General features: G+C 42.3%; 1 protein-coding gene across 1 annotated transcript in view; it reads left to right on the forward strand.

Moving 5' to 3' along the window:
- The window catches only part of AHNAK2 (AHNAK nucleoprotein 2), a 74,968-nt gene that overhangs the window by 25,802 nt on the left and 27,654 nt on the right, over positions 1-21,512 (forward strand). Inside the window, exons 2-4 of the mRNA XM_074996385.1 lie at positions 16,124-16,194; positions 17,376-17,471; positions 20,071-20,133. Coding sequence (XP_074852486.1) covers positions 20,119-20,133 — 15 coding nt within the window. The 5' untranslated portion in view covers positions 16,124-16,194; positions 17,376-17,471; positions 20,071-20,118. The remainder of the gene's footprint in view (positions 1-16,123; positions 16,195-17,375; positions 17,472-20,070; positions 20,134-21,512) is intronic.

The raw sequence follows: 21,512 nt of genomic DNA on the forward strand, positions 1-21,512 counted from the left end.
GTTTCCTCCCTGTTAAAGTGTATACAAATAAAGTAAAGTTTGCTGTGCCAAATATTATTTGCTACTGCCAGCGTCTCCTGGCAAAAGAGATTTTTATCAGATTAAATTTAAGAAACTAATAACTTTGCCACTGATATAAAATATTTTCCCATAGAAAATTTCTGTTGAATCCCTGTCCCCAACTTTCTCTTTTTTCTCTTAAATTGAGGGATTTGTTACAAGTCTTTTCTTTTGTTATTGTTAACATCAATACAAGTTGCCTCCAATAGCAAAGCAGTTTTCAAAGGCAGATATTTCTGAGTCTATAAATGGCTGTACAAAAGCTACCAGTTTTGATTGTATTCCTGTTTTGAAAGGGAAAGTTTATTGGATACCACAGTGACGTGGAAAATAACAGCTAGTGTGTTCAGATCCAGGGTGATGGGTGGTAGTGATTTAAAATCCACTTGTGTTGCATTTGGTTTTATATGCAATATGAATTGATCCTGTCAATATTATTCCTACTAGACCAATGCCCACCCCATAGCAAACACCATCGGAACTGGTATTAAATGGCAGGGCTTGGGACTTTGGGTTATTTCTTTGCCATAGAAAGAACAAGAATAAGTCAGTTTACCTTGTCATCTCTTCAGGTTAGTGCTGAATCACATTAGGAGTGCTTCACTGAGAAATCTGAAGGAATGCCTGACATAGAAAATGCTAGTGAAAAAGGGGTAGGTTTAGAAGTTGAAATAAGAAAAGAACAAATTAAAATTTACTTAGAAAAATTAGATGTCTGCAAATCACCAAGGCCTGAAGAAATGCATCCTAGAATCCTCAAGGAGCTGACAGAAGAGGTATCTGAGCCTTTAGCAATCATTTTTGGAAAATCGTGGGAGACGGGAGAGATTCCAGAAGACTGGAAAAGGGCAAATATAGTACCCATTTATAAAAAGGGGAACAAGAATAACCCGGGAAACTACAGGCCAGTCAGCTTAACTTCTGTGCCAGGAAAGATAATGGAGCAGGTAATTAAAGAAATCATCTGCAAGCATTTGGAAGGTGGTAAGGTGATAGGGAACAGCCAGCATGGTTTTGTTAAAAACAGATCATGTCAAACCAATCTAATAGCTTTCTTTGATAGAATAATGAGCCTTGTGGATAAGGGAGAAGTGGTGGATGTGATATACCTAGACTTCAGTAAAGCATTTGACACAGTCTCACATAATATATTTATCAATAAACTACGCAAATACAACTTAGATGGGGCTCCTATAAGGTGGGTGAACAACTGGCTGGATAACTGTACCCAGAGAGTAGTTATTAATGGTTTTCAATCCTGCTGGAAAAGTATAACTAGTGGGGTTCTGCAGGGGTCTGTTTTAGGACTGTTTCTGTTCAATATCTTCATTAACAATTTAGATATTGACATAGAAAGTACACTTTTTAAGTTTGCAGATGATACCAAGCTGGGAGGGGTTGCAACTTCTTTGGAGGATAGGGTCATAATTCAAAAGGATCTGGATAAACTGGAGAAATGGGCTGAGATAAACAGGATGAAGTTTAATAAGGACAAATGCAAAGTGCTCCACTTAGGAAGGAACAATCAGTGTCACACATACAGAATGGGAAAGGACTGCCTAGGAATGAGTACAGCAGAAAGGGATCTAGGGGTTATAGTGGACCACAAGCTAAATATGAGTCAACAGTGTGATGCTGTTGCAAAAAAAGCAAACATGATTCTAGGATGCATTAACAGGTGTGTTGTGAACAAGACACAAGAAGTCATTCTCCCGCTCTACTCTGCGCTGGTTAGACCTCAGCTGGAGTATTGTGTCCAGTTCTGAGCACCGCAGTTCAGGAAGGATGTGGAGAAATTGGAGAGGGTCCAGAGGAGAGCAACAAGAATGATCAAAAGTCTAGAGAACATGACCAATGAAGAAAGGCTGAGAGAATTGGGCTTGTTTAGTTTGGAAAAGAGAAGATTGAGGGGGGACATGATAGCAGTTTTCAGGTATCTAAAAGGGTGTCATAAGGCAGAGGGAGGGAACTTGTTCTTCCTTGCCTCTGAGGATAGAACAAGAGGCAATGGACTTAAATTGCAGCAGGGGATGTTCAGGTTGGACATTAGGAAAAAGTTCCTAACTGTCAGGGTGATCAAACACTGGAACGAATTGCCAAGGGAGGTGGTAGAATCTCCATCACTGGAGATATTTAAGAAGAGGTTAGATAGATGGCTTTCAGGGATGGTCTAGAAAGTGCTTGGTCCTGCCATGAGGGCAGGGGCTGGACTCAATGGCCTCTCAAGGTCCCTTCCAATCCTTCTCTTCTATGATTCTATGATGTACCTCTTCTTTGGCAGCTGTGGAGGCTGCAGTTCTCTGTCTATTCCATCTAGTATGCCTCAAGCATTCTTTTATTTGATTGATATTTCAGTTGGAACAAGGCTGATCTTTGATAGTGGACTAGAAAATCCACCGTAGAAAAGGCTTGGCTCTTTGCCTCTAGGGGTTGGAGATGCAGAAGCATTCAGTGTAGGTAACATGCGTAAGCTTGAGGGATCTTATTTCATATTAGGTGTTCACCTGCCTGCCTTTTCAGAGGAGTAATGCTGAGTTCACTACTATTGAGAAGGGAGTTTATTTCAGAACATTATCCACTATTAAGTGAAGGAAAGGCAGCCATTTGGTTTTACATGTCTAGATGAATTTGTGATATAGATCAAGGATTAACTTAATGAGGATCAGTTTATTATGGAAAAAAGGCTGTAATTTAATTAACCAAAACAACCAGTCAGTAGTTGTGACAAGTTGTTACTCCCTTGCGATTCCAGACTCCCCAAGCCTGGTGAGATACTAAGATCACACACAGGGTACATGGGCCTGGGGGCCTGTTTAAAATAAAAAAAGAATCCTCAACATGCTGTTGCAACAGGTTCCCATGCACTGCTGGGGCACTCCTTACAGCTATGTTTGGTGATTAGCTCCACTCAAGTCTAATAACCCGTTCCTCACCCCATAGTTTCTCTCTCTCTAGGACCTGGTGTACTCCTTCTTTGTGAGACAGCCCTCCAGCCAGGTCACCATACTCCTCCCTTCTAGGGTATCAAGGTCCCATTGGACAATAGTCCCAGACAGGCTTTGGGTCCACTGCCCAGTTTGTGTCATCTCCAGGAGCTGGTAGAAGATCCCAGGCCTGTCCTGTACTCTGCATTACCGTCCTATGTCCAGGAACTGCAATCTGCTTGAGCCCACACCCTGTTGCTGCTTCCCTGGACTGCTTTCTCTTTTCCTGCTCTTATCTTTTGGCATCCTCCCCCCACAAACTCCCTTGTTGCAGAGAATAACTGCAGGCCAACTATCAACATAGTCCTGAACCATCTGCCTTCTTCCCAGGGGTGTCTGTGCAGACTACTTTCCTCTTATACCTTCCTGCTGCAACCTTCTGGCTTTATACCAGCTCAGCCCCCATGTGCTCTGCAGAGCTTTGTCTTCCATCATTCTTTCAAGCCCTGGCTTTCCCTCAGTTGCAGCCAATCAGGTTACTGAACCTCAGTTAATTGACTGTGCCTTGTGTGGGGTGGCACTCCATCACTGGCGTAGACTCCAAGGCCAGAAAGGACCATTGTGATCATTTAGTCTGAACTCCTTTGTAACACAGGCCATAGAGCAGATCTCTTAGAAAAACATTCAGTCTGGATTTCAGATTTGTCAGTGATGGAGACTCCACCTCCCTTGGTAAATTGTTCCAGTGATTAACTACTCTCACTAATAAAATTATGCTTTATTTCTGATCTGAATATGCCTAACATACGAATGCGGCATACCTGTGAGTTACGCATTGGATCCTGGTAGACCTTTCTCTGCTAGAGTGAAGAGCCTTATTTTAAATATTTAATCCCCATGCAGATTCTTACAGACTGTAACCAAGTCCCCCTCCGCTTTCCCTTTGTTAAACTAAACAGATTGAGCTCCTGGGGCATGTTTGCTAATCCTTTAATTATTCTCGTGACCCTTCTCTGAATTCTCTCCAATTTAGTGTCCTTGAATTGTGAGCACCACAGCTACACATAGTATTCCAGCAGCAAGCAAACCACTGCCAATTACTGCAGTAAAAGACATTCATCACAAGCCCTTGAGATTCCCCATTTGTGTGTCCCTGGATGGCATTAGCTCGTTTGGCCACCTTGTAAGTTCATGTTCAGCTGATTGTGCACCATGACTCCCAAAACTTTTTCAGGGTCACTCTTCCCCAGGGTATCATCTCCCATTGGGTAAGCATGGACTACATTCTTCGATCCCAGATGTATACGCTTATATTTGTCTGTATTAAAACTCATACTGTTTGCTTGCACCTAGCTTATTAAGTAATCTAGTTTGGTTTGAATTAGAGACCTGTCCTTTCCATTACTGAGCACACTCCCAATTTTGTGTCATCTGCAAACTTTATCAGTGATGATTTTAGATTTTCTTCTAGGTCATTTATAAAGACAGTAAATAGCATAGGGCCCAGGATTGATTCCTGCAGGACCCAGTTGGAAACAGACCTGCTCAATGATGGTTCTCCATTTACAGTGACATTTTGAGACCCATCAGTTAGCCAGTATTTAATCCATTTCACGTTTGACATGTGAATTGCATATTGTTCCAGTTCAGAGGTCAGCAGCCTCTCTGACACGGAGTGCAGCAATTTGGCCTTTTGACCTCTATGTATAGGCTGAGTGCTGGTGATAATTTTTAAAGTCACTAATAGTCCTACTTACAGCAGCTTCATTAATAAATAAAAAAAGATGCAGAATTTTACTGTTTAGGTGGTGGTTGGTAGCATTAGTTGGTCTTTTGTTAATCCACAGGTGGCCTGGCTTTGAGCAAGCTCCCAGATGCATGGGGGTAGGAGTGGTGGGGCTGAGCTTCTGGCTTGAATACTGATGAAAATCAGCTCACGTGCCACTCTTGGCACCCCTGCAGGAGGTTGCTGACCCCTTTTCTAGTTAATATAGGTTTGATTTCCTGCAAGAAGTGAGTCATCTCCCAGGTGTGCGCTCACAAGAGCTGGCTTTTGTGTATCTCCTACGGTGAGATGATTCTGAATGTTTTGACCCAATGCCTTGTTTGGGAAATAAGACTGTAACCCATGTCTGGCCTTCCAAAATGTTGGCAATGGATCAGTCCTTAAGATTGAACATATGCTTTGAAACTTGAAACAATTATAAAAGTACTTTCACACTAGCAGTGCTGGGGTGAGACTGGGAGCAGGCTAACTTTTAAAAAAAACTTACCACAACTGATGCTGACTTGACTCATTAGAACACCAAACAATATTTTTATGAGGAACACCTATGAAAAGTTTCTTCTAAAAAAAAATGATTGTCCGACCAAAAATAAAAAAAGGAGCAATGTGTACAGAAAAAACAAAAGGATGTAATGAAATCAGGTATGATAGCAATGAAGAAGTAACGTATCTTATTTTAATAGCGGAAAATATCTATCATCAGTGTATGATGTCAAAAAGGGGTGTCAGACGCTTGTGGCACACCTGTGAGTTGTTCATGGAACAGCAGTGTTCCACGGAACATTCTTTAAGAAACACTGCATTAGAAGATCAGCCTGACATCCTTATGCATATCACTAGATTAATGTGATAAAACACCAAGAGAATTCATCCGGAAAGGAAGACACATAGCAACATTCCATCCTATCACATAAAAAGTCTCACTAATGTCATACCAAATTCCTGAATATCCAAACCAAGAAAACACGAGGCACAGGAAGCCCATTTCTCAGAGAAAGTTATTGCTGCCCCTCTGGAACAAAGCAGAAATCAGAACAAAGCAACATAGCGTTAATGAGTTATGGCCAATTGAAAGCACAAAAACATTGGGTAGATTGATTGAGGAGATGATTTAATGAATCCCAGACCACTGTCATAACTATAAACGCAAACTTTCGTCTCCATCCTCCACTCACTGCTCTATTCAACCCAATCAAGAAGGGGTCGAAAAAGGAGAATGTTCAAAGTCTTACCATTTCAGGGCGTTTTTTATCACTCTGCACTCCTTGATTGTAGCCTCCGAATGTGGGGATAACCTTTTGCTGAAGGACTTGTTCCCAAAGGCAATGTAACCTCTGCAGAATAATTTTCCTTTGGGGTGTTAACCTGAAAACAGTCTATTAATGACAGGGATTTCACCCTGGCAAACGCTAGGGTTTTTGTGGCTCCCACGAAAGTGCATTTCATATAGAGATCAGTGGAGGAAATGTTACCGTGCTGCAGTATTCCTCACTCAAGTAAAGAGGAATGAACGGTCTACAGATAGTTTGATGAAACACATTAACCCAGGACCTGGTAAACTTCATTTTGACAATGAAGAAATAAAGTGGGGTGGAAAAACCCCACTAGCGTACTGTCCTCGTTTAAAATATGATTCACGCTGAAAAAACACGTATAGTCCTGCCTGAGAATATTCATCTTTGTGCTCCAAAATGTCCTCTAAGTCTGTTAAGTTTACTTTTGTACTACAATATAGATGTGCCCCATGCTAGGTAACAGATCATTCCTGCGCAAGCCTGTGAAATTCCTGGTTCCCATTGCAAATGAAGGTGGTTTTTTGTGAGCAATATACATTTTCTCTGAGTATTATCTGTGAACAGGGTATATCATTAAGTCTCAACCATAAGTAAAATTATCGACCTCCCTTTCAATTCATTAGATCCCGTGCTTAGAATAGTCGAATATCCACCCTGCTTTGATTTCCATGTTTCTATCCCTGACTTTTCACTGATAGCTGGTTAAGCCCAAAGAAAATGTTTTATAAGCCTTAAGCTCTTTGGGCCAGAAACTGCTCCTCTTGTTTTGTTCAAAGCATCTAGCACAAAGGAGTCTCAAATGGGTATCCTAGGTGAATTTGCAATGAATAAATAAATACTGTAATAATAAAATACGCTCCAGAGGTCAGTACAATCCGTTGGTCCTCAAAGTGGGGTATGGAGAAATACCCAGGGGGCACAGCTGGGCCTGGGCCAGCCCACATAGAAGGTGGGAAGGGAGCACAGTGTAGCTTCACTCCTCCCCCACTACCTTCCAGCTCTGCTCCAACCCTGCCTCTGGCCACAACCTCTCCCCACCCTCACCCGGCTTCCAGCACCCAAATGTCCACTTTTTGTCTCAAGATCATTAATAATCACTTTCCTCCTCTTTTCTTAGCAATTCTCCGGATGATGTAGGCTGCTCTAGAAAATCTCTTCTGAAAACGAGCCTCACAATTCCTGTCATTTCCAGAACATTCCTTGAGATGCATATTTCAGATGTGATTACACCCCATGGGCACCTCGTTTCAGGCACACACATTTCCCGTGGAAGGCCAGGCAAGCGTATGTGCCTTACAGCTCATTGTAGTTTTATCAGGAAAAGCCATTTGTTGGCTGTTTTCACAAATATATTTTACCTTCAGCAAGGGAATCTAGCAAGATGCTTCTCCAACAGCTGAGAATGCTGATTGCTTCAGGAGGGGGAACTGACCAGCCAAGACACTCCCAACCCAAACTTGTATCCAAACAGCCTAGAACTTTGAGGCAGTTCATACTGGAACTTCATAGGCTCAGACTAGTGCATAGCCACTAGCACAGCTGATCAAAATGGAATGATGCCCATTGTAAGCAGCAAGATTTTCTCTTTTCTCTTTCAAGCAAAATATTCCGCTGGGAAGAGGAACAACTAGCAGACAGGCATTGGCTCACTCTTGTGTTCCAGCATTCGAACAAACTTGTCCTTTAAAATAAAAAAACCTTCTCAGCTGTATCATAGCTTGCATCTTTTAGCATCAGTTGAATCAGATGCACTACAGTCATACCCTGAGATACGCCCATTCGAGTTACGAGAATTCAACTTTACGAGGAGTTTCATTTAATACCCCTGCTTGAGCATATGAGGCATTTCTTTGCATTTATGAGGACTGATTTGGAGGCTGGCGGCTCTGGTAGGCGAGCACCGAGGGGACAGAGTCGGCTGCGTTGGTCTTGACGAAGAGGCCGTGCAGGGGGGCGGTGGCGCCTTGCGATAGGGCGGCGGTCTGGTGCGGGGAGGTAGACTCGTCCGAGTCCCAGCAGTAGATCATGCCACTGTGCGAGACGTGGATGCTGGGCGTGCAGCCCATCCTAGCCCCGCTGCTGCCACTCATCCCCGGACAGCTAGGAGGCCACCGCCGCCCGCCCTGCACAGCTGTGCCTCGGGTGCCGCTTGCTGTCTGTGGCACTCCCTCCCATTTAGCGCCTGGCTCACCCGCCACTGCCACCTCAGCTGCTGCCAGCGGGGCCTCTCCGCCGCGCAGCCACGCACGAGAGAGGCATCTCCCCTTACCAGCCGGGGGCCCCCTGTGCCTGCCTAGCTCCCCGTGCGGCCAGCTCCTGGCAGCACCCCCTTCCCACTTAACCTAAGCTGTGCTCAGGCTGGGTTGCCTCTCCGTGCCCTGCTCTGCCCTGCCCACCCGCTTTCACCAGATTTAATGGGATTTGGTGTTTTTTTAGCATCAATGGGTGTACATTTTGGGGCTCAGGAACGCATAAAATTTTTTCCCATTGAAATTAATGGTAATTACATTTTTGACTTACGAGAATTGGCCCTAAGAGGGGTTTTTCAGGAATGAATTACCCTCGTAAGGCGGGAGAAGACTATAATCAGCCATGTCATGGTCCTTTGAGACAGCAGTTTTATTAAGCAAATCTACAGGGGGTTGCTTTTTGTAATAAAAGAGCTTGGAGTTTATGAAAGAGTTGGCTTTTTACTCTTTAGCATAGCAGTGGGTCATCATTTACATTATGAGCAGAGAGAACACTCTGGGGGAAATCAGGAGTCCTGGAATATTTTAGGCAGCTGATTACAATGAGTACAATAACTATTTTTATGATGCACATACCATTTGGACGGCACATTTAGCAGATGGACTGGCAAATGCTGACTAGTCAAGCCACACGCTGCAATTAGGAAAAAGAAAGTGGTTCTACTTCTCCATTCATGAGTCATCATCATAGTAGATTTTGGAACATGCAGAAAATTAAGCCAAAGAGCAGAGAGCAGTTTAAATATGGCAGGTTCTGACGTTTTCTCAGAAAACAGTAGGTAGGAGAGATTATGTTTCACTGATGTTTTAATGTTTCGGTTTTTTGTGATGCTTTTAGGAAACTTCCAATTGAGTAGGCAGACTGTGTCCAAGAATTCAGTAGTGTAGTGGAGGATGGTGGTTGACTGACTGATCAGAACTAATAGGTATGTTGTGATGGGCCATGAACCTTTTAGAGGATGTCTAAACTATTCCCCAATCCACCAGAGTGCATTCGGTGGAGATCTCACCATGGAAACACAGACAATCCCTAAGCCCATTGAGTTAATGGGGAAGGAAAGCAATAAGGGTGGCCGACGGGAATGCTGGAAGAATGGGGATAAGATGCAGTTAAGGGATAGTGAAGGGCTGAAAGAGAAGAAGTAGCAAATGTGAACTGCCTCTATCATTCTCACCTCCACTACAGAGTACAATATGGCCAGGAGTGACCCTGCCAGCTACTGTGGCTTAGTAGTAGTAATAAGCCTCTTCCACTCCTGCAACTTGGAGCATAGGCCATTGATGACCGTTTGCCAACATCCCCTATCTTGGGCGATCTTTTCCGGTGCTGACCAGGTGTATCCCATCTTTTTAGTGTCTGCCTTAAGGTCTCTGTACCAGGTGTTTCTTGAGCCAGGTGTTTCTTGTCTTTTTTTCCTTGTGGGTTTCAGCTTAAAACTTGCCTTTGATGTTGGCGTTTGGTGTTTTGAGGGTATGCTACCGTAAAAAGCTCTGATTCGGGACAACTTGCCTATTGAAAAGGGGCTGTTACCCAGGTGTTTAAATCCCAGTGACAAAATTGAAATTCAAGCACATGGTTAAAGTTCACCTTGAGCTTAAGTGTTTTCCTGAATAAGGAGCTTGCCTAGGCATGGTTTCATGCTCTAAATTTAGCTTTTGTCAAAGAAAGTGGATTGAAAGTGGCCGCTGGCCACAAAAATGCATGTGCAAGTGCATCTGGGTTTCTGTGAGTGCGAAAGAAATAGGAAGAGTTTGCACAGGAAGAGAACTTTACAAAATGAGAAAATGAGCTATGAAAAAAACAACAAATAACTCATCTATTAAAAACAGTGGAGAAAAGGTGTTAAAAACATTTGTTGATTCTTCTCACTTGTGCTCTTTGTAGTGGAGGAATACCTGGCCCTGACTGCCACAATATTGTATTTGAAAAAAGGGGCTTCAGATAAAAGTATGTAGCAATCAGCCTCTCAAGCATGTGAATTAATAGGCACACAAGTTGGGTGACTAAAGGCAAGGAGGTAAATGAGTGTCAGGTGGTTGCACCAATGTACTACTAACACCCATCTTGGAATAGCTCATTGGTAGAAGAGTTTGTTTAAAAACTTCCAAGATTCTAATTACATTAGTCCTCTGTGACAGGGTCCATTCACTGCTAGTGGCACCTCCTGCTGGCCATCCTGGGGATTAGCTCCAGGCAGGCATTGCACCCTAGTGCAGCCTTTCTCACCATTCTCCTAGCCTGAAGACCCCTCCCACTTCAGGAACTGCAGCCTCCTCATCATGATTCAGTTTTCAGGCTGGACCACCAGATACATTCTGGGCATCAGCGGCTTCCTTGGCAAATGGCAGTCTTTCTGTTCTCTGCCCTGCCAGTGCCACTTCATCAGCATCTGGTAAGGGGACCTTGGTCCACCATCTTCTCCAGGGCCTGGCTCAAAGCTTTCGTCAGCAGCCAAGGGTTGGCATATCCTGCTCTTTCCCCTGAACTCCACATTTCCCCCTTCCCTGGGCTTGCCAGTCTAAACTCCCATCGCCCGCCCTGCAGGGATTAACATAGGCCACTTGCTTCTATGCCCAGATACACATCTTTTCTCCTGGGGAGTGACTGCAGATGCTTTCTCTGCAGTGCCTTTTTGTTGCCTGTTCATTCAAGTTTTTTAAAATATACCTAGAATGACATTTATTTGACTTTTCTTGCTTTTTTCTTTCTTTTAAAAATTATACGTCTTATGGTAAATTAATTTCTCAGTCTCCAAATTAAATCTCGATTTTAACTAAATATCAATGACAAATTCAAACGTGACTGATCTGGTAGATTAGATGACAGTGTCACCCTTTATATGACACATATATGTTGCGTTTTGTTAAATTGTCAAATAGGTACATTTGAACATTGAAATAATAATAATTTACTCTATCGGTACATTGGAAGTCTTAAACTTTTGCTTTTTTTTCCCAAAATAGGCCAACTGAATTGGCCACATCAGAGAAAAAAAATTAGAAAAAAGTACCTTCAAAATCTCGTATGATTTTGAGTCATATGTAATATTAAATTGTTCTTTTCTGTGCAACTCCTACTCTCTACTTTCCAAAAATTCCTCTGGTCTGAAATTGGTCCAGTGGCTATTGCAAGTGGTTACAGACATGAATTCCATTTTGTTTATGAAAATATTTTGGACAAAGCATTGATTGTCAAGTCTTTATGAAAAAAATTAAAACCAATGAAATATTGGCATAGCTGCTATTTGGAGCATGAAGTTGACATACATATGAATCACAGTTCCTTGGCACAGTTATTTATATACAGAGAAAAGAAAAGCCTGGCTTGAGACAGAATTAATCACTGTCAGTCTCACTTTTATAAGTTTGTTTTTAGTGTCTTGTGAAACAAGAAAAATTTAGGCCAAATCTTAGGGCTAGTTTTATAGCTGCAGAAAGGAGCGTAAAAGCCCCAAATGGCTGCATAAGAAGGCTGATTACAAGGCTACCTGACCTGCAGGGCAAATGCCCTTAAGTAAGCAGAGGACAGCAAGGATTGCTTTACATTCTCTCTGAGGCAGGATTGTCCAATGTTTCTTGAGGGGTGGGAGATTTGTGCAGGAGCACTCCTTGCTCTATCATCTGAGGCATTCCATGTGGGCAAGATGGGGGCTGGGTTTCCTAATTTTTTCGTGAAGTAATTGTAAATAATTTTAGCAGCTCTTCAGGCAGAGATGGACAGGGGTTTTCTCTCCCTCACTAACTAATACTACTACTCTCAGAGATGGAGTGGCCCCTTAAAATACTTGGCTGCATTTTGGTGAACTTCTGTACAATGCTATGTTCAGAGATAGGTGAGGCTTTTGCCTGTCAGATGTACACTACCCTTGAAAGGTACCACTCAGCCTTCTGACTCAACCATCTATAGGTTGGCCAAAGTATTGGAAAAAGACCTGTGAGTATCAGGCTCCCCCAGCTTCTTGACTCATCCCTGTTAAAAAGCAGGAACCTCCCTTTGCTCCATCACCACGATAATCCATCTCACTCAGATCAGCCTACCTGCCTGTGCTTGCCCAGGAGAAGAGCCCAGTGGAGAATTTGGTCACAGGCAGTTAAAAGCAGAACTAAAAATAGCAGTCTAAGCTGGGAGGCAAATGCTCAGTTCTCACAGAAACTCAGTAGAAGTAAGAGGCCTAATTCCCTTAGGCCATTTGGAAATTCCAGTGTCAGTGTCTAGTCATCATAGGAATTAGGCTAGGACTGGAGGTGACAGAGACATGTAGGGGTGAGTGATAGGTTTGATTTGTCTAAAACATTTGGTTTAACGTATTTTGTGTAATGTCACTGTACCTAAGTCAGAATTTATAGTGTAAGAGCAGGCCATCACCTCGCAGGACAAATCAAAGGGTATGAGTTCCTGCCCAACTAAAGAAACCAGGCAGGTAGAGTTTACAGGGCATTCTGGTTTTGAAAATGGAGGGCTTGATTCTCCTCTGCGTTGCTCCTGTTTGATGAATCTATAATTCACGGAACTCACTGATGCTACTCTGGAAATAAAACAGGAGATACAGCCAGGTGAATCAGACCCACAAACTGTACTGTGAATTTGTTCTTTTCTGTTTTCCAGTAACAAATGCCAACATTAATTGCCAGCTACTCAGACTCAAAACCTAGCAATGGCAGGACTTCAAGTGCTACATTACACATGTCTGTGGAGCAAATGAACTATAGACTGAAATGATGTTCTGTTAAGTTACTTTTTTTGGCCAGTTGTGCTTATTTTTGTATTTTTGTTTTTGTTTTTCCAATAAAAACATAATGTCCAAGAAAACAGTAAAGACATGAGCTTATGGTTACAGCCCTAAAACTAGGCAGCTGTGGCTGAATCTTTAGAAAAAAAGAACCAAACCAAGTTCCCTGGGCATAGGCCTGTAGCACTAATACACACAAATCTCTGATTAAATTACATATGGATAAGAGATGCCGCTCCTCAGAGCCAAATGGCTCAGCATGTTGAAAAATCAGTCCAATATAAATGATGTAGGGTCTGAGGAACTGAACCTGCATATCCCCAATTCTTTGAAAACTTAGTCCCAAAATTATTTTGGACATTTACATTTGAAGAACTCTGCTTTCTTCATTTAAGTGAAGCTTCTAATCCTTGATCAGATTGTTTAACTGTTTCTCGATATTATTATTATTATTATTATTCCATACCAATATTATCTAAATACTTATACACACAAAGGAAAATCAGATGAGGCATAAAAAGAAAATGGAACATGACTTTTTTGGACTTTTTGACTTTTCACATTTTTTGGAACTTTGGTTCCACCAGACACTGGATTAGTTTGCTTTTTTATTTTGTCTAACTAGGTTCAGTTAGCCTTGCCAGAGCAATTTTACACTATCCAATAACAGAACAAAAAAGCAGTCCAGTAGTACTTTAAAAACTAACAAAATAATTTATTAGATGATGAGCTTTCGTGAGACAGACCCACTTCTTCAGATCAGAGCCATACCAGAACAGACTCGATATTTAAGGCACAGAGAACCAAAAATAGTAATCAACGTTGACAAATCAGAAAAATATTATCAAGGTGAGCAAATCAGAGAGTAGAGGAGCAGAAGGGTGAGGTGGGTATCAAGAATCAGATTAAGCCAAGTATGCAAAAGTCTGTTCTGGTATGGTTATGATCTGAAGAAGTGGGTCTGTCCCACGAAAGCTCATCACCTAATAAATTATTTTGTTAGTCTTTAAAGTGCTACTGGACTGCTTTTTTGTTTTGATAGTATATAGACTAGCACAGCTTTCTCTCAATTACTTATCCAGTAACAGCTGAGACCTTTTGGTTATCATGACCCTATGCACTCTGCATCAAGTTGAGCTACATTCTACAGCAATGCCCTGAGTTCTGATACAGCCCAGTGCTGAATTCGCAGTCCTCTGGACATTCTCTGTCAGTTTCAAGTAAACTCACTCTGATGCTTTCATTGAATACAATTTGAAAAATAAGTCTTGCAAGTCAGATAATATTCTGCATGCTAATTATTTTGGTATTAGAGTCACCTGATTTTATACCCCTCCATTTTCCCTTTCCAGTGCCTTACTACATTGGAATGGGAGCAGCTTGGATGGGCAGAAAGTTTTAGCCCCTGAGAAGCTGTAGTAGGCAGGAGTTTCAGATTTCATATCCAAGAGGCAGCTGCCTTTGTCGGTAGCAAGAAAGTTCTGAAATTCCTCTTTCACTCATCCCAGCAAACTACCCACCATTCTCATCTCCCAATCCCATTATTCTCCAATGCACCAAACAGTGATGGAGAAGCACATTAGTTAAGTATTTGAGCTAGAAATGATTGGTATCAAATTGTTAATGTTGATATTAAACAAGCCATTATTATGCCTCAGCGTTAACACCCACAACATGAGTCAATTCACACTTTTCAGGAATTGTGTCAGGCTACCTGGCTGCTGCCAGGCTTTCCTGTCTGTTGGAGTCTGCAAGTCAGTTGAAGAGCTGGGAAGAGAATTCAGAAGTCCTGATGTTTAGTGGCTATCTCTAGGTCACAATCCTTTCCACTGATGTAAAAGATTCCTGTGAGCTTGTAATATGAGCTAATTATTTTTGTTTGATTGTTTGAAATCCTAGGACTTATCCCTATTGGGGCTAATTCATCCACTACTGTATTTATTTGTGGTGATAGACTAAGACTCCACTAAATGTTATGGAGGTTTGCCAAGGGGTTAGTTATTGGCTTAAGTGTAATTCACAAAACATATGTATCCCAGGCAAGGAGGCTATAGCCGTGTCTACACGTGCACGCTACTTCGAAGTAGCGGCACTAAATTCGAAATAGCGCCCGTCACGGCTACACGCGCCGGGCGCTATTTCGAAGTTAACTTCGACTTTAGGCGGCGAGATGTCGAAGTCGCTAACCCCATGAGGGGATAGGAATAGCGCCCTACTTCGACGTTCAACGTCAAAGTAGGGACCGTGTAGTCGTTGCGCGTCCCTGCAACTTCGAAATAGCGGGGTCCGCCATGGCGACCATCAGCTGAGGGGTTGAGAGACACTCTCTCTCGAGCCCCTGCGGGGCTCTATGGTCACCGTGGGCAGCAGCCCTTAGCCCAGGGCTTTTGGCTGCTGCTGCGGCAGCTGGGGATCCATGCTGCAGGCACAGGGTCTGCAACCAGTTGTCAGCTCTGTGTATTTTGTGTTGTTTAGTGCAACTGTGTCTGGGAGGGGCCCTTTAAGGGAGCGGTTTGCTGTTGAGTCCACCCTGTGACCCTGTCTGCAGCTGTGCCTGGCACCCTTATTTCGATGTGTGCTACTTTGGCATGTAGACGTTCCCTCGCAGCGCCTATTTCGATGTGGTGCCGCGCAACGTCGAAGTTGAACATCGACGTTGCCAGCCCTGGAGGACGTGTAGACGTTATTCATCGAAATAGCCTATTTCGATGTAGGCTTCACGTGTAGACGTAGCCTATGATGTATATTTGTTAACCATGTTAAGTGCTTATTACTGCTGTAACCCACGGATGCTTTATATGTGCTTTCTTTCTTATCCTGTGCAATTTGGCTTTGTTTGCTTGTAAATTCACTCACTAAAACTCCTTTAATCTATTTTCCCAGGTATGGGATTTCTTTTCTTGCTACAACATTTGCATCAGTGGCAGTGTGATTATACTTTGTACCTCTGGGAAGACTAGTAGGATGAAATTTGAGAAATCTTGTCATAAAAATTGCTCTATAAACTTTATGTTTGTAAAACTGAGTGCACTGAGTTGACAGTGCAGCACATAGATTGACGGCTTTATGATGTTTGCAGGTTCTGGCATACAGCTGAGACCAGGGGAGCAAGAAGCTGATGCTGATGCAGATGCAGAAGAAGACGATTCTGTGAGTGATGTTATCATTTACTTCTGAGAGCTTGATGATTAAGATTATAATAGTTTCCCACAATGATGTATCTATTATTATTTCTGTTAGGGAGACATCTTGACAACTGGATTGGCCTTTTGCTAAACTGATCTTCAGATATACAGAATTCCAAAAGACAAAATTTGAGGCAATGTAATATGCCTTGGAGTGCAGCTCTTCGCAATAGAGAGGGCTTCTCCTCCCCAGAGATTTGTGCCATGCTAATAATTATATTCCAAGGTGCAGCAAATTCTTGTTTCCACAGCGATTTAATTTTTATTTCAAGGATGGCTTAACATGTCCACTGCCATAAGCTATCTGAGACACCCCAGAGGGAAGTTTGCTTAGTCAGTCAGAATTTCTCCCACGAATTCCAAATGCTGGGTGGATCCACTGCGCATCTGAGGTTACTGGGGGTGTAATTTAACCCTAAAGCAAGATGGAAAAGTTATCAGAATCTCTTTGAGGCCATTATTTGTGCCTAACCTATCTGGATTTCAAAGGTATCCATAGCTAAGAGAACCATTGTGAAGGCATCATTTCTGTTTCCAAGAACTAGCTCCTCTTTTGATCATATCACATACTTAAATGGAAACTTGCCCCAAAAGGAGATAATGAATGGCTGTTCTGCAACCACTATTATTGGAACCAGGCTTGAACAAAGAGAGAGATTTTTACATTTATATTTGATGCTAAAGTAGAAAAGTTCTCCCAAGCCCTAGGGATTGTTTATGTTTAATAGCACACAGCAGCAGTGTCCTTCAGTCTACGTAGACTATGGATCACGCCCTTCGTAGTTCCATTTGGGATCATCATTTGCAGCATCAGCTGTGACTGTGAAGACCCACACGAGAGTGACAGTCCTTGCTGCATCGTTGCATGTGTAATGGGTGTCTGGCAGGTCCTTACTGTGCTTTCTGTGGGCTCACTTTTCCTCTGCTAGCTGTCCGATCCTCATCTCACCCTTCTGAAGACCCTTGCATAGTTCCTGCCTCCATCTGCTGCGATCATCTGCCAGCTCCTACCAGCTGTCTGGCTCGATGTCTACCTCCCTGAGGTCCCTCTTGCAAACATCTTTGTAGCACAACTGGGGGCGTCTGGGAGGTCTTTTGCCAGAATGTTTAATAATGACCGTTGTTTCTCATCTTTCTTCACTGCAGGTCAATGAAGTGACAATAGAAGACATACGGCCAAGGCCACAAGGATCCTCTCCAGTTTATGAATATTCCATAGAAGAAGAATATTTTAACAAAAAGGCAAGTCATACGTAGGGTTTTCACACTCAATTCATTTTTAGCTAAATTCTCATCTTTCGGGGCTTATTAGCAAAATTCCCATGGACTTCTGTAGGACTAAAATGTGGGTATATTTACAGAAGTACTTTGAAATCCACATCCTCACCTTGTCACTCTTTTCCTCGTCCAAACAGTGTATGTTAATTGCATTTATGGGCAGAAGTGTGTCAGGATTTAGCTGACATTTCACACAAAGCATGATCAATCATATATACTTTAATTAAGAAAATATTTGAGTTTCTATATGAAAATGTAAAGCATTAGAAGATTTTTTTTTCCTAATTCTTTCCTGACTGGAGGTGAGGTGGAGAGTGTCAGGAAGCAACTTCCTGGAAGATACAACCTATAAAAGACTCTCAAAAGACTGAGTTTACATGATATAGTCTTTGAAATTGCCTCTATTTCTAGCTGTAAGAATGTGGCTCACCACTAAAGCAACCTCCTGTTGGTACAAGGAATGTTGCAGGATCTTCCTCTCTGGTCTCTGACAAATGGCCATTTTAGATCCTCCAACACTTCTTGTGACTTGGCCCTTTGGATGGAGCATATTTAGGCTACTCCCCTCCTCTTTGGGACAACCCAAGAGTCCAGAGAACAACAGTTCATTAACCTCATGCTGGGTTCTCAGCCCAACTCCAGACTCACTAGCCCTTAACTCTGGGATCAGGGGGACTTCTACACACCTTTCTAACCTTCCCTCATCTTTGGGTTCCAGTTCAAGGACCCTTTAATAAACAGCCAAGATGTGCCTACCCAGACCCCCTCCTGCCTCCTTGGACCACTTTCTTCCTACAGCTGTCTTGAGCCATTCCCACAGCGTTGTCCAAGGCTCATTGTCTATCAGCCACTCTCTCGCTAGCCCCCTTCCATGCACTTTCTGCCACCTATGTGACTCAGCTGCAGAATCTCTTTACTCCCTGGCAGGGAAGTCCCTGACCCTGTGGGAGTTTTCCTGTCCCTTCACCAGCATACAGAATCCCGGGACACTCACTTTCTCCAGCTTGCTTTCCCAACTGCCTTGCGCTCCCAGTTGCAGGCTGCCCCACTTTCCTACAGGGGTGCTCTGCCTGCCAGCAGGCGAACAGTTGCCTGGATGCAGCCAGATTTCTGTCTCTGAATTAGAAACAGAGAGTTACTCTCCCTCCTGGTCAGTACCCCGCTCCCTCTAAGCTTTTAGCTCCTCCCTCTAAGCTTGACACCTATTGCTGGTGTAGTGGGAATGAGCTGATTAAGTCCACAGCCTCTTGTTAAACCTTTCCTGCTTATTGTGGAATTGTACACACAACCAATAGGGTTGTGTGCTGTCCAGTGTTTCCAGGATTGTCCCTTTTTTGAGGTAGCTGTCCTAGACAATTGGTTAGCACATCCACCATCCTGCTTTTTTTTTTGTACGTCAGACACACATGTTTAAATGAGTATGATCAATGCACAGTGTGCCTGACACAGTTCATATGGGCAGCAACGTGAAATCAAAATATTTAGAAATTCTTGTTGGTTTCCCCTAAGTGTTTTTGTGGGGAAAATGTTCTGTAGAACGGTTTTTCTTTTCATTTTGAAATGCCTTTCCATTTTATTTACAATATTTTAAAAATATTTAAAATGATCAGGAAAAATGAAGCATTGTTTGTCAACCAAGTATTGGGGAGAGCCAAGTTAGTTTGTATGTTCAAAAATAACAAGCAGTCCTGTGGCACCTTATAGACTAACAGATATTTTGGAGCATAAGCTTTCGTGAGCAAAGACCCACTTCATCAAATGCATGAGTTGGGGGGTTTCAGAGGAGGGTTTAAAGAGGGAGTGTCAGTCAAGGGGAGGGCCAGAGTTGACAAGGTCTGTTAAGTCACGGAAGATGTGGCCCATTATCAGCAGTTAATGTGGAGGTGTGAACATCAAGAGCAGAGAAATTGCTTTTGTAAAGGGCCAAAGCAGTTTCTCCGCTCTTGATGTTTATACCTCCACATTAGCTACTGGTAATGGGCCACATCCTCCCTGACTGAACAGACCTTGTCAACTCTGGCCCTCCCCTTGACTGACACTCCCTCTTTAAACCGTCCTCTGAACCCCCCTTTCCCCCGCCTCCCAAAACTCATGCATCTGATGAAGCAGGTCTTTGCCCACAAAAGCTTATGCTCCAAAATTTCTGTTAGTCTATAAGGTGCCACAGGACGTCTTGTTGCTTTTGTCAACCAAAACATTTTGACTGCACTGAAGTGATTTTTTTCACCTTTTTTCACTTTCTGAGTAACCAAAAAATTGCTGTTTTCAGTTTGAACTGAAACTGCTTTTTAAGTTGCAAACAAACCAAACAATCTGCACAGCTCTTATCCTGTGATTAAATCCCCACTGAGCTGAAAATTAACATGATAGACTCTAATGGAGACATTTACCACTGGTTTTTAAAACAGTAATAGATTTCTGTGTGAGCTGTGAGTTTTAGCTCTCATCAAAACTTAGGCTAAGAGCTCTGATTTGCACATCCATATATGAGTCCACATAATCTCTGTGTGAACTTTACAATATTGTTTTAGTTGAACACTACATATTTCAATTGCTTTTTCAGCTACAAGAAGATACAGAGAACGAAAAATATTCTACAGACAAACAAAAAATGAGTCAGTTACAGGTGAGTTTAAAAGCTCGCACAGAAAGCATATTTTGTTAGAAATGTAAATATGGCAGGAAAAAGAACAACGGATTTAGATGAGTTTTGGCAACGTACTCTATAAATAAGATCTATATTATCTATTTGAACACTGTGTACTGTGTAAATTACAAGCAAGTACTGTATCACAGGAACGTATGCACCACTGATATTTGCCCAGCACTGTCCTGGACAATAAAAGTCACATTTAGTCCATTATTCTTTATGAGACTAATAAGAACATAATTTGTCACTCCAAATGGAGTTACCTGGACATTTCATTTTAAACACACCAAATTAGGTAAACATCAAAACAAGGTTATCAACTACAAAGGGAAAATACATACACCCAATGAAGCATAAAAGTCAGAAAAGGTAAAAAATAAGTAAATAAAAAAATAAAATAGTTACTAATGCTCAACTTAACAAACTTAAGGAAAGCTTCTCAAAGCAGTCTTACTGATCAAAACCTGAAGGTCAGGACCCTGTTTCCCCATGTCCAACGAACGCTGCATCTCATTCATTCATCTCATTCAGTCAAAATAACTGGGAGTTATTTTGAAATAATGTAGTCCTGGTTTTGAGAGGAGTAAATTATTCTGGAATATCTTCTTTAGAATAATAATGCAGGAATAAGGTATTCTAGAATAACTCTGTGGGGTAGACATGCCCAGAGCCTATGTGGAAGGATGTTCCCTGCTGATTTTTTTCAAACTTTTTGAACCTCCTTAATCTTCCCTTCTTCCTTGATGACACTGTTTACTGCTTACATGCAAATTAAACAGAGCACACGTTCCTTTATTTAGGACATATCTGTTTCCCAACATTTGTTTGGGCAAGGCTGTGGGGTTTGGAACGTCTATACCATACAGGGAAATCTTATAAACATCATATAAAATAGTGCCACATATTTTATCAGGATAATAATAATCAGCAAATTATGAGTTTTCAAATGATACCTTACAAGGCATACTTCATACAAAGATTACTACAGTAGTGTGTAAGGTGCAAATACAGAGATCCGTTCTGTCACAAGTTCGTGAGGTGATGGAGCTGAACCCATAAAATAAAGAAGAGAAAATAAAACCACAACTATGCTGCAGATCCCCTTGTATTTTGAAAATGTCTAATCCCATCTCTGTCAGCTGATACTTGCTTTCAGATGTGCCATCTTAGCCCTTGCTTGGACTAAAGATTCACACTCTTTTGTGCTACCCTGCTGCCTTTTATTTGCTCTTCTGGGCTACGTCTACACGTGCCCCAAACTTCGAAATGGCCATGCAAATGGCCATTTTGAAGTTTACTAATGAAGCGCTGAAATGCATATTCAGCGCTTCATTAGCATGCGGGCGGCAGCGGCG

Source organism: Carettochelys insculpta, chromosome 6, assembly GCF_033958435.1.
Source record: "Carettochelys insculpta isolate YL-2023 chromosome 6, ASM3395843v1, whole genome shotgun sequence".
Lineage (NCBI taxonomy): Eukaryota > Metazoa > Chordata > Testudines > Carettochelyidae > Carettochelys > Carettochelys insculpta.